General features: G+C 41.4%; 1 protein-coding gene across 1 annotated transcript in view; it reads left to right on the forward strand.

Moving 5' to 3' along the window:
- The window catches only part of DNAAF9 (dynein axonemal assembly factor 9), a 78,194-nt gene that overhangs the window by 32,609 nt on the left and 32,649 nt on the right, over positions 1-12,936 (forward strand). The window contains exons 11-21 of the mRNA XM_021292872.2: positions 392-473; positions 1,362-1,398; positions 5,032-5,119; positions 5,503-5,579; positions 5,856-5,900; positions 7,075-7,120; positions 7,459-7,570; positions 8,595-8,665; positions 9,093-9,143; positions 9,955-10,042; positions 12,341-12,444. Of these exons, the coding sequence (XP_021148547.2) occupies positions 392-473; positions 1,362-1,398; positions 5,032-5,119; positions 5,503-5,579; positions 5,856-5,900; positions 7,075-7,120; positions 7,459-7,570; positions 8,595-8,665; positions 9,093-9,143; positions 9,955-10,042; positions 12,341-12,444 (801 nt within the window). The remainder of the gene's footprint in view (positions 1-391; positions 474-1,361; positions 1,399-5,031; positions 5,120-5,502; positions 5,580-5,855; positions 5,901-7,074; positions 7,121-7,458; positions 7,571-8,594; positions 8,666-9,092; positions 9,144-9,954; positions 10,043-12,340; positions 12,445-12,936) is intronic.

Genomic DNA, 12,936 nt, shown 5'->3' on the forward strand with positions numbered 1-12,936 from the left:
AAAGGTGGTTTATTTACAGGTAAAGGTGACACTGTTTTAATAGGGTGTCCTGAAAATAGTAAATAAGACCGAGTGCGAGCATAGTTATGGGAACCTGACACACTTTCCTCTTCATGAAAAGAGCAGTTGACGTAGGAAATTGAAAACATGCTTAACGCTAATGGAAGTCAGAGCTCAACTCCTTTCCAAAGCCTTTCAACCACTCAGGTCAAGTCAAAAGTGAAATGTACCTTTGAAAACGTAAGTCGCTTTTTTCGAAGCCGTTTCAGTCTGTGTCGTGCCCTTCTGTAGTATGGCAGTGGTTAGAAGGCTTCAGGGGAACTTATTGTTAATTATTGCACCGAGTGCTTTTACTAAGGCCTTTTTATATCTCATTAATACCGACAACCAGGTAGTGCAGTGTGTGTCTCCAAAGGGACCTCTGGCTTGCTCAAGGACCTATTTTTTTGGAACCACTCACATTCCTTTCCTGGGTAAGTTTATTTAAAATCCAGAGTACCAAGCAGTGATTTCAAACAATTCTCTTTGGTTATTTAAAAATTGTAGCAATTAAACACGGCTTTGATTCCCTTTATAAATATTCAGCCACAGAGAGGTGGATGCTGTGTAATTCTGTAGCCAGGGCGTGAAACTGTAGCAGAATTGTTCCCTTGCACATCCTACATGCGTTCATGTGCAAATATCTGTCAGATATTCGCAAAGAACGATTCAAAGGCCAAGAAGGGTTTGTGTTTGCATCAAAATTCAGTGGGAAGGTAGAGAGTCCCTGTTCCATACAGGTTTATAGAAAAATGGTCCCCAAAATTATAGTAATTCAAGTGGTAGTTGTCACATAAGCCAGCCTTTTTTTTGTTTGTTTTTTACAAAATAACTGAGGATTTTTAAAATTATTGATAAAATTATTTAACTTCTATCCTTTATCTTGATTTTCCTACCCATTTGAAACAGCTGCATGAGTCTCTCTCCTTAGGGTTACTGTATATCTTGAAACCACATCCAGCTCAGAAAGTACCTGATGAGAGGATGGTTGGAGCTTGCAAAACAGAAGGGATCACAGCTTGTGCTTGTTCTAGTTGTGCTTTTCCCTGGGCATCCAGGAATGGCCAATTTAGGAGACAAGATACAGCACAAGAGATGTTTATTCTGACCCAACGCAGCTGGTTTTAGGGGATGCAGCTTTTAGTTTTGGCTTATGTATGCACTCAGTTAACCTCTTTGCTCCTTTCTAAAACCAACAAACAAGCCGCACTTCTATAAAATACGTGTGTAAGATACACAGCAGAAATGTTATACCCAAGAAGTTGTGTGTAAACGCTTCCGAAAGTGCTTTAAACAGACTCGTTTTGTTGTTTTTAATACAGGAAACGACAATGAGACGCACAAGCAAGCTGAACAAGTGTAAGCTGCCGACTTTTTCTTATTTCTTCACTCTTTCTACCTTTTGCTAGTAGGTCACAAGCGCTTTTAGTGGCTGTTGGCATTTGCAAAGCTACGGTTTTATTTAGAATAAAGTGAATATGAAAGGGTTTCACATGATGCCCAAACTAGGGGTTGTTAGCATGACATCCCTTTTCCTGTACAACCTATATTTACTAAAGCTTTATCTTAACACTTACTTGAATTAGAATGTATTTTATATACCTAAACAGAGAGGGAAAGTGTTTATAACTGAATGGGAGCATGTTCCATAGAGAAGTTAAAGTAACTTAGTTTCATTAAGCTGAGCAGCATGTGAGATTAGTGAAATTTAGTGAAAGTGCCAATGGGGACACTCAAAGTTGCAAAGAAATTTCCCGATATTAAAGGATAGATACAAGTTCACTTCTGAAATTTGTTATTAGTTGTCTGCAAAGCTTCGGCACATTTTGAGCTTCGCAAAATAACGCTGTTTATCCATTTTGATGTCCACTTCTCCACGTGTTGTACGTACCTGTCGAGCTTGAAGAACACAGCGGAGGGTCTGCTTGGGTAGCGCTCTCCAGCTTCATCAACCAGACTTTTCCATAGAGGTTTTGTCCTCCTTGCTAATTGGGATCTTTAATTTTAGTAGCTTGTTTTTGCTTCGGCAGTGGAGCATGTTGCAAGCGTGCATGACACGTTAGCAAGATATTAAAGATGTTGCAGTGATCACCTTTCATTATAAGCACTCTTGACTTTTGATAATTATGATATGAAGTTACTAGACTGAGCAGCACATTTTTCATCTTTTTATTGTAAAGTTGCTTTCGACAGGTCATTTTTTGTGTAGATCTATGTTCTCCTCAAGCATATAGAATATTTCTTGTCCTACTTCCAAGACTTTTTGCTAAATACAGTTTTAACTGAGATTTTTAGAGGGTTTCTAAGTCAAGCAGGGGTCTATTGATAAAGCAGTATTTTGATAAGAATATCCATTTCTTAGAAGGGTCTCTGTGTAGTTTCAACAACAGTAAAATGAGCTTTTTGGGGCAAACTTGGCCTCATGATTTCAGGATTAGTTTGCAGTTGAATCTTGTTGACTTCTCAGGATTTTCCAATGAAAGAAAAGGTGGAAATTAGTACAAATTAACCTGTGTTTAGGAAGCAGAACTGGGACCTAGAGCACAGATGGGCTGAATTGCATGAAGTGACTGTGTCACTTTAAGCATCCCGGGGTAAATTTGTATTTTTATTAGCTTAAATAATAAATATTAAGAAAATATTTAATATGTTTATACTATTATTTCTTAAAAAACCCCACCTTTTTCTGTGTTGCATAGTTAGTGTTATAATTTTAAAATGGGAAGAAGAGCATATTAATTTGAAGCACAGCCCACTGTGAAGTGTTGTCTTGCAGACATATATGTGAATTTAAGTGAAGACAGGGATGATTACAGACTCAGAAAGAATTATACATTTCCTGTAACGAGTGTGTATGGAAAACATAAGTTAAATGCATCTGTTAGTACATGAAATGACAGAGAAGAAACCTCAAAAAGTAGTACGAAGGTTTGGTTTTAAAATATCTTCCTGCTATTTGGGCTGAAGTTCAAAGAACAGAGCATTGACAGGGCTTGTTGAAGCTGCCTGGTGTCTGGTGCATGTTGAGCTTCCCCCACACTGGGTTGTGTTTGGGAGCTTCAGGTGCTTTTATTCCCATCCTTGGGGGGCGCTTTGCGTTTTGCTCATATGCCACATCCTTCTCTGTCCTCCCTCCGCATCTCACAGTTGCAGAGGAGTTAAAGTTTGGGGGTACAGGGCTGTTTTGGTGAAGTATTTGGTTTTTTGCTCCAATTTAGCTGGTGTTTCTTAGTTGGGCGCAGTTGGGTTTTCAATAGTTCTGGAGCTACAAGTCACTTCTAATCTTTGGTTATTTCTGTATAATTTTTTCAATTCCCTTTGAAGAAGGGACTTGGACCAAGCTGGGATGTTTTTTTTCCCCCAAAATATTATGTAATCCTGTTACGGTTTAAGGCAAGGCGGCAATAAACCGTGGCAGACGCCCCCTGTTATCCCCTCATTTCCTGCCACCCCTTCCTTTAGATCGGAAAGATGATTGGAGAGGTAAGAGGAAAGGAAGAGAGACTTAGACTTCAAGTTGGAGAGTTTCAAAGGGTTTTACTAATGCTACTGATAAACAGAGAATATATATACAAACTATACAAAGCCGATGTCAAGTGCTGGATGTGGAGCTGCGTCACTGCGCAGCAGAGCTGGGGGTGCGGGGCTGGCGGCTCCAGCAGCTGCAGCTCAGGCCCCGAAGTCCCGGGCGGGACTGCACAGCAAAGCGGAACCTGGCTGCAGGATGCAGGGCCTGAGGATCACAGACAGACAGACAGACAGACAGGGGCCTCTCCAGATGCCGGCCATGGGCGAAGAGAACGTGACCCTCTGATCACCCTCTTATATAGGGGTGTGTCGAGGGTTAAGATTGCGGGGTGACAATAAAACCCTGGCAGATGTATTGTTAACCCCCTCTTCCCCCCCACACACTTCCCCCTCCCTCTCCCCCCTTTTCACTAAGGAGAGGCGATTGGGAGGAAAAGAAGCACAGAGTGAAGAGAGTTGGAAAAAATTAAAGATGTTTTACTAATGCTACTAATAAGAATAGAGAAAATAATATAAAATATACAAAACCAATCTTGAAAGTCTCAGCAACTGCAGAGCCGGCACCTGAAGTCCTGGACTGGACTCTGCAGCCAACCGGAGCTGGATTCAGCCTGTCACTAGGCCTCAGTTCACAGGGACGACTAGCAAGGTCCTCTTCTAATGTCGGCCATAAGCAGAAGGGAAAAGAAGGCAAAAGGGACGAGATCCTCGTGATCTCCCACTTTATATGAAGTATTCACGTGAATGGAATGTTATACACAGTTGGTCAGTTTCTTGGTCTCTTTGTTTCTCGTCGCCCCTCTTGCGAGATGTCCATCCGTGCTTATCAATAAGTTTGCATTCCATTGCTAGGTTTACCAAAACACGTGTCTGGTGCTCCAGGAAAATGCAGTTAATATGAAGGCTTTAGCTGACAGGCAAATTCACTAAAAGAGAAACTTGTTTTTAGCAAAACCAGGACAGGGTGTGACGATGATGGGATGGAATACTTCCGCTGGTCAGCTCTAGTCACCTGTTCAATCCACCCCTCCTCAAACACGTCCCCTCACAACGGAACGTGGGAAAACTGTTCAGTCTTTCTTAGCTACCATAGTAATAAATCTACACATGAGCTTCTTCAGCATCACATTGGTCTCTTATCAGCACCGAGTGCAGCATCCGAGGTAAAATATGCAGGTTAAAACTCAGAGAAGTACAGGCACCTAGGAGGACTGAGCTGAAAGAAACATCACTGAAAGAGAACCGGTCTTGTTTTTAACAAATCCAGGACAAATCCGAGCAATTTACTCGCTCTAATTTATTTTTTGAAACTGAGGGGTTAAGTATAAACCTATTTCTATGCTCTTTTGAACAAGGATCTGTTCTGTGTAAGGCAGTTGTGTTATGAGAGGGAAAAACTCCTTTAAACAAAGGAGGAAGGAATTCTGTCTGTCTAGTAAATATTGTGTTTGTATTTCTCTTCAGTGTGCTGTTGTCGCAAATCTATGCTGCTGTTGTAGAGGCTGTGCTTGCTGGCATTGAGTGCTATGCTAAAACTTCCACTGAATCCAAGGTAAATGAAGCACGCATTCTGTACATTGTCATTGTCGGTTTGGATTTCTTGAAATATAAGATTACAAACCAAAATTTAAAAAATTGGGTCAACTACATAACATTAATGAAGTTAATATTGTGGCTTCCATCAGTCTTTCTGAATTAGGTTGAAAAAAAATCCAGAGAATAATCGTAATCCATTTACAGCTGTTTTTCCATCGTTCATGAATTTTCCTAAACTTATAATAAGGAAAATCAGACATGGCATGAAACAAATTTTAGCCTGGTGCATCAGTGTGGTGGTGTTTCGTGTTTAGTGTTTGGTCTCCTGTTTATCTCCTGTAGTTGCTGGGATTTTGGACTATGGGAAAAGAGGTTTTAGTCTCTGTATTCTTTTTACAGGCCAAGGAGGTAGCAGAGCAGGTGCTCGTGTCTGCATTAGACACCCTTCATTTAACTCAACTTAAATCTGCATTACGGTATGTATTTTCAAGTATGGATGGATTGTGTTGATGTATTAGTTTCTTTGGGGAAAAATACACAAAATGTTAATTTTAAAGTGAACTTGATTGGCTGCTGAATTCTAAGACTTCATAATACACCTTTAAAATCATTATCATGATTTCATTTGTCTTTTCTTGCCTTTTTTAAATCACTTCAGCAGTTACTTACCTTTAAGTCTAAAATTGCATATTTTTCGATGTGTAGGAGAAGTACGAAACACTTTTTTCACCAATACAATTTCTGTTCTACAGCTCCAAAATCGTTTTTCAAATTCAGGCCGTGAATAATCACGGAAGGTGCGTATCGCTGCCTTACACTTCTCGTTATTAATTAGTGGGTTTAATACAGTAATAAGCGTATTCTTCCTGTGTCAGAACTTCTGAGAAAACATTCGATTATTTCATACAAGACGTACTAAGTGCTTTTGCATTTAATGGTTTTGTATCTGTAATTCTAGGTTCCAGTATAGGTTGGGAAGTTACATATTAGAGAGCAGTGTAGGGGAAAGGGACCTGGGGGTCCTGGGGACAGCAGGGTGACCATGAGCCAGCACTGGGCCCTTGTGGCCAGGAAGCCAATGGTACCTGGGGTGGGTTAGAAGGGGGTGGTCAGTAGGTCAGAGAGGTTCTCCTGCCCCTCTGCTCTGCCCTGGGGAGACCACACCTGGAATATTGTGTCCAGTTGTGGCCCCTCAGTTCCAGCAGGACAGGGAACTGCTGGAGAGAGTCCAGCGTAGGGCAACAAAGATGATTAAGGGAGTAGAGCACCTCCCTTATGAAGAAAGGCTGAGGGAGCTGGGTCTCTTTAGTTTGGAGAAGAGGAGACTAAGGGTGGACCTTATCGATGTTTATAAATATATAAAGGGTGAGTGCCATGAGGATGGAGCCAGGCTCTTCTCGGTGGCAAACAATGATAGGACAAGGGGTAATGGGATCAAGCTGGAACACAAGAGGTTCCGCTTAAATTTGAGAAGAAACTTCTTCTCAGTGAGGATGACAGAGCCTGGCCCAGGCTGCCCAGGGAGGTTGTGGAGTCTCCTTCTCTGCAGACATTCCAACCCGCCTGGACATGTTCCTGTGCGACCTCACCTGGGTGTTCCTGCTCCAGCAGGGGGATTGCACTGGATGAGCTTTCCAGGTCCCTTCCAATCCCAAACATGCTGTGATACTGTGATTCTGTGGAATCTCTAAAAGATTTATAAAAACCCTAAAACAACGGGGCAGACAAATTTTGTGAACTGTTAATGAGCAGAAGCAGCGTGAGCCCATTAGGAGGTTCTTTTAAAACTGTGGTTTTAATTGAGTTGATCTCACGAGCTTGCGCTTCTTTAATCCCCACGCTGTCTAATTGACTGAAAAGGACTACAGAAAATAAGAGCTGATTTTTCAAATGAAATCGCTTTTTTTGGCTGTTAGGAAGTCGCTCAAAATGATCTAACATTTAAATATTTAATTATCTTTGTTGTTCTAGAATCACTCCATTAGATAATGAGGATAGCCTGTGTTTGATTAAAACGGTGAGTAAGCTGTTCAGTCCTCTGATTATACATTTTATTAGAAAATAGAGCTCGAGTGGCTTTTTTATGGGGCATGCTGAGATTTTTATCTTCACAAATACAAATGGGAGGGCAGGGATGAGACAGATTTCAGCTGCTGAAACCGAGGTAAGACTGAGTCTGAACATGAAGCCAGACAGTGGATTTTGGAATGAAACCTTAACATAAAATTATGATCTCAGACTTTTGCCGTGATGTTGAACTGTTGTGTTTGAGGAGGTTTAAAAGATGCCAAGTTTGCTGCTTCAAGTGAAATATTTCAAGTTCTGCTTTCCCTTCCTTTGTGTTCTTTGCTGTAGGCGTCTATGATGGTATTTGACATTCCAGACTTGCTCACGGGAAGAGGATGCTTGGGATCCGTTGTCTTTTCGGAGTCATTTCTAACATCACAGATACAAGTCAAAGAGAAAGGTAATAACTTTCAATTCTAACACTGATGTTGTGGTTCTGTTAACTTTGCTGTGACAGAAGAGCAAAAGAGCTTCTACTGTTTCCAGTAGAAGCCTTTGGGTTAATTAAAAGACCAAAAAATTTTAGCTTGTCTAGTAATTAGTATCTTAAGTATCAAGACAGTTTCTCTAATCTCATGGAAAGGACTTGGGGTTTATGGCAGCCTTGTGATACAGCAGGGATGAGGTGTAAGAATTCAAGTGCAATCGTAAGCCTTAGTGAATGTTTTCTATTGCATGAAGAAAATGGAACAGCTCGTGCTCATCGCTTTTGTAACACTGATTTTATATGATACGCTTTAATTTCAGTTGCTCTTTGGAAGTGATGAAAGAAAACTAAGAAAGGATAAGATATGTAGACAGCTTGTTTTTGGAACAGCCTGACATTTAAAATGCAGGATACCGAGGAGTTTCCAGAACTTTAGACAAGTGCATGTTTTCCACATCGTTTACATGTGACAAAGAAATGCAGATATTGATGCTGTCTGGACAATATTTATCATTTCTTGTATCCAGACAGGCTGTGGGTTTTTAACCATGGGAGTCAGACCACTTGGGAGCAAAGGAAGAAGCTAATGACACCAACACTAATATTAGGGATTTTAGCTTAAATTTAGCAGTCCGACCTCAACAGTGGGAGTCATGGGCTACTAATTTGGGGTAGTTCACAGACAAGAGTTGGATGAAAGGGAAATCTGTAGCTTTAGGCAAAGATATTAGATGTGCTAAGGAAGTGTAAGAGGCACACCCTAAGCTAGAATAAAAGCAGGGATGTATTTTGGTGTTATTTAACAATTGTGTGTATGTTGGAGCACTGAGAACTAATCTGCTGTGAAAGCTTCACTTAAACACGAATCATTCCTTAAAATAATGAGGAAATGTTCATATTTCCTAAAGACATTTCAAGTCGTTAAAGTATCTCATTGAACAGTCTGAATTACATGGATTTTATTAGACCACTTTGCTTTCCATTTACTTCCCTGCAGATGGCAGCATTAGTTCAGAAACCAGCCACGTAATCCTGACTGCAGCCATCCCAAGATTCGCTTCTTGGCTGGTTAGTACACAAACTTACTTTGATTTTTCTTACAAATATAGATTCACAAACAAAAACTTGTTGTCAGGGTGTGGATGTGTGAGGGGAAAGCATGGAATTTGTGGATTGAAACAGTATATTAGTAGATTTATATTATTCTGATTTTTAACTTTGGACATTAAACTGTTAATAAAATATGAGATTGAATGGGATACGCTGCTTTGTGACTATACAAAATCATTTTAGTCTATAAAACAATTTAATGGGGAGTATCCCTGAATGCCTTTCAAGGAATTACTTCAGTAACACAGAACTGAAGAGCACAAATCCGTCTTAGAATCACTCTGGTCTTTATTATCTGTGATTGCCTTGTGGTTGTGCTTTTTTATTTCACGTTAGACTTGCTTTATCTGCTAACAATACAAATGGGAACTGTTTCTGGCTACAGGTTGAAGACAGTGATGTGAAACTCTCTGAAAAGGCACAGCACATATTGAAGGTAAAACTAGACGTTGTTCTTAAACTCTCAAGAACCAGTATTGCAAAAAATCTGAGCTGCTGGCAAAACTGGCTGTTGTTGCTCCTCTTCTATGAAAGATTTGCCTTTTCTGCCCTGTCTTTTTCAAACATTGACCTACAAAACCCAAAACATTGTGTGTAAAAGTTTGAGGTTTTCTTTATTTCAAAGAATGACAAAACCCAAGAGCAAAAAGAGTTCTAATAAAGCTACGATTTCATGGAAGTCTCACTGGGTATTACCCATGGAGCTCATATGGTTCAAAACCAACCTCAAAACTCAATGCCACTCTACATGCAACTTTCTTTAAACTTAATTAGTGTGCTGAATGTCTAAAGGACAAACACTTTAAGCACTGTGAAAAAAAATATAATAAAATTGGGATCTGGGAACATATTAAACCACATGAGTTTCACATTTGTGGTTTAATTTGTGGTTACCAGAAATCTTCATTACGAATAGATTTATTTTCCTGTCATATACTTTTAGTTGAGTAGACTGACAATCTGAAAACAAAAAGCCATGCCCTGTGGTTGTGACAATAACTTGTAACTTTATAGCCGCCAGCAAAACCAAAACGGGGGGAAGTGCTTTTAAACATGATCCTCGCCATGCTGTATCTTTCACTGGCTCTTCTGTATCGATGCACTTTAAAACTCTTTGTAAAAAAGAAGGTCTGACAGATGCTATTTAAAAACCTTTAGTTTTGAAGCAAAACCATGAGAAACTCTTCTTGCCTGGATTACAGTCCTTGATGCAGTCTGTGATATTAGTGTTTGTTTTTCCTGTTTAGGAAGACAAATCTTTCCTGGGCACTTTACTCACCGGAGGCGATGGGGTGTATATTTGTTCCAGCCACCCCCAGGCCACACCAGCAGAAGGTGAGATGTGGTTTTGCAATTACTTAAGGAGTTGGTCCACTTTTTTTTTAAATATGTGAGAGATGCATAGTTTTTGGGATTTATGCATGTGGTGAGTGTACCTATGCCATTGTCTTAAGCTATCTTTCCATTTGCCTTTACAACTCTCTTCTTTCTTTTTTTGTCCCCAACCTTGAAACTCCCAGCCATAGCAGCAGGATTGCTGTCAGAGCTCTAAGCTTGTTTTTGAGGCACGTGGGACTCTGACATGATTGACAATGAGGATTTGCAGACCCGGGAGGTGTTTTTCCATAGATAAAATTTGAAAGTATGCACGAACTGGCCATTTCTGTCACAGAATCCCAGAATGTCAGGGGTTGAAGGGACCTGGAAAGCTCATCCAGTGCAATCCCCCCATGGAGCAGGAACACCCAGATGAGGTTACACAGGAAGGTGTCCAGGCGGGTTGGAATGTCTGCAGAGAAGGAGACTCCACAACCTCCCTGGGCAGCCTGGGCCAGGCTCTGCCACCCTCACCAGGAAGAAGTTCCTTCTCAAATTTAAGTGGAACCTTTTGTGTTCCGCTTTGTACCCATTACCCCTTGTCCTACCATTGGTTGTCACTGAGAAGAGCCTGGCTCCATCCTCCTGACACTCACCCTTTCCATATTGATCCCCATGAATGAGTCACCCCTCAGTGTCCTCTTCCCCAGCTCCCTCAGCCTTTCCTCACACGGGAGATGCTCCACTCCCTTCAGCATCTTGGTGGCTGCGCTGGACTCTCTCCAGCAGTTCCCTGTCCTGCTGGAACTGAGGGGCCACAACTGGACACAATATTCCAGGTGTGGTCTCCCCAGGGCAGAGCAGAGGGGCAGGAGAACCTCTCTGACCTACTGACCACCCCCTTCTAACCCACCCCAGGTACCATTGGCCTTCCTGGCCACAAGGGCCCAGTGCTGGCTCATGGTCACCCTGCTGTCCCCAGGACCCCCAGGTCCCTTTCCCCTACACTGCTCTCTAATAGGTCATTCCCCAACTTACACTGCAACCTGGGGTTTTTCTGCCCAGATTCAAGACTCTACACTTGCCCTTGTTATATTTCATTACATTTCTCCCCACCCAACTCTCCAGCCTGTCCAGGTCTCTGATGGCAGCACAGCTTCCAGTGTCACCACTTCTCCCAGCTTGGTGTCAGCAGCAAACTTGCTGACAGTCACTCTATTGCCTCATCCAAGTCAGTGATGAATATATTGAATAATACCGGCCCCAGCACTGACTCCTGAGACACTGCACTAGATACAGGCCTGAAATCATGTCTAGGTGTGGTGATTTGATTTCATATCAAGTTCTTTTTTGAAAATCTTCTAAGTTGCATTTCAAGATGAAAACATCTTTCTTTATTACTTCTCCCAAGCATTGTTTGACAGGTTGTGTTACATGTGTGGCCACGCTTAGCTCAGTGTTTTAGTTACCTTGCTGCTTGGCTTCTTTTGCGGGACGTAACTCTGAATAATGTCACTTTTTCCTTTTATGTTTTTTTTCTTCACAAAGGTATTTAACCTTTTCCTTTTGCTGACTTATGTGCTTCCCTGTGTGAGATCTGCTCCTGCTTTTAATACCTGGCCCAGCGCTGGTAGCACAGATCCAGCTGGCAGCCACTTAGTCATTCGTTCACGGATTTATGCCTGTCAAAAATCAGCTTTTTGCTGATGTCGCTTTGGTTTTTATCCATTACACCCTCTAGCCTTGCTGTTTCTCATTTTCCAGCTGCTTTCCCTGGTCGTGCAGGTTTGTAAAGAACCAAAATGTCCGTAAGATGGCAAGAAAAGCAGAGATGGAATGAATGCCACGTCTCTCTTGGCTGTCACTAGATTGTTGGCCTCTAGGGAATTTGTGGGCCCGGTAACAGTTGTCTCTGTACACAAAAGAAAATCCAAGCCTGCAGATAAAGGGTTTTTCTGTTTTAAACATTGTCTTGGTCAGGAAGTGAAAGGAAAATTGTCATTGTATTTTTCCTCTTTCTTTTCTTTTACTGTCTGCATTGCATGTGTTAGTATATTGACTTCAGAGGATAAGATTTAAGTCAAATGCAATCAGGGTCATGATTCCTGCCCTTGATAGGGACATCCAGGAAAGATGGAATGGTTGTGCTCTGAATGCTGTCTACGTGCTATCCCAAACCTTCACTCAAATGTGCTGCAGCTTAAATATAACAGAATTCTGCAAGAGCATGGATTTCATCAGAAAGCATCGGCATTCATCACCTGATACTGAAATATTGATCTAGACCTAATACGATTTTTGTCTTTCAAATCCTAGGCAAAGTGCACTTCTTTTCAGACGGCCTTCTCTTTTCTGATCCCCACCACGGCAGCATTTCCATCCCAAAGAAGCACATGACTTCCATTGCTTTCTATGATGGGGTGAGTATTTGGTTCGTTCCTACTGTCATAAGCTTTTAATCCATTTTTAACTATATTTCTGTAGGGTACGAGTGCGGAGTTTCGATTTCAGTTGCAGTTTTGGAAGCGCATGTGTAAAACTGCAATAAGTGACGCAGATCTCTACATTTTTGGTATTCGTTGGCTTAACAAATTACTGGTTAACTAAGCTGCAAGGAGGGGAGAATTTTGTATTAGACCAAGTTATCAATATGTCTTCATAATGTGGAAAATTGCAGAACATCGCATTCATAAAACATCCAGCAGCCTTAAGTGCCAGACAGAGAAAAGTTCAAGGCATTGTGAAGTCTTGTGGTATATTGGGGGGTGAAATGCCGCCTTCTATTCAAAATAGATTTAACCTTGAGTCAAACGTTGGTGGCAGTGTCGTACTTATCTCTGCAGAGGTCACGAGCGGTGTCTGTCTCCTGTCAGGGTGAAGGGAACGACGGGTTTGCGTTTCCCAAGCCTAGA

Source organism: Columba livia, chromosome 4 (assembly GCF_036013475.1).
Source record: "Columba livia isolate bColLiv1 breed racing homer chromosome 4, bColLiv1.pat.W.v2, whole genome shotgun sequence".
Lineage (NCBI taxonomy): Eukaryota > Metazoa > Chordata > Aves > Columbiformes > Columbidae > Columba > Columba livia.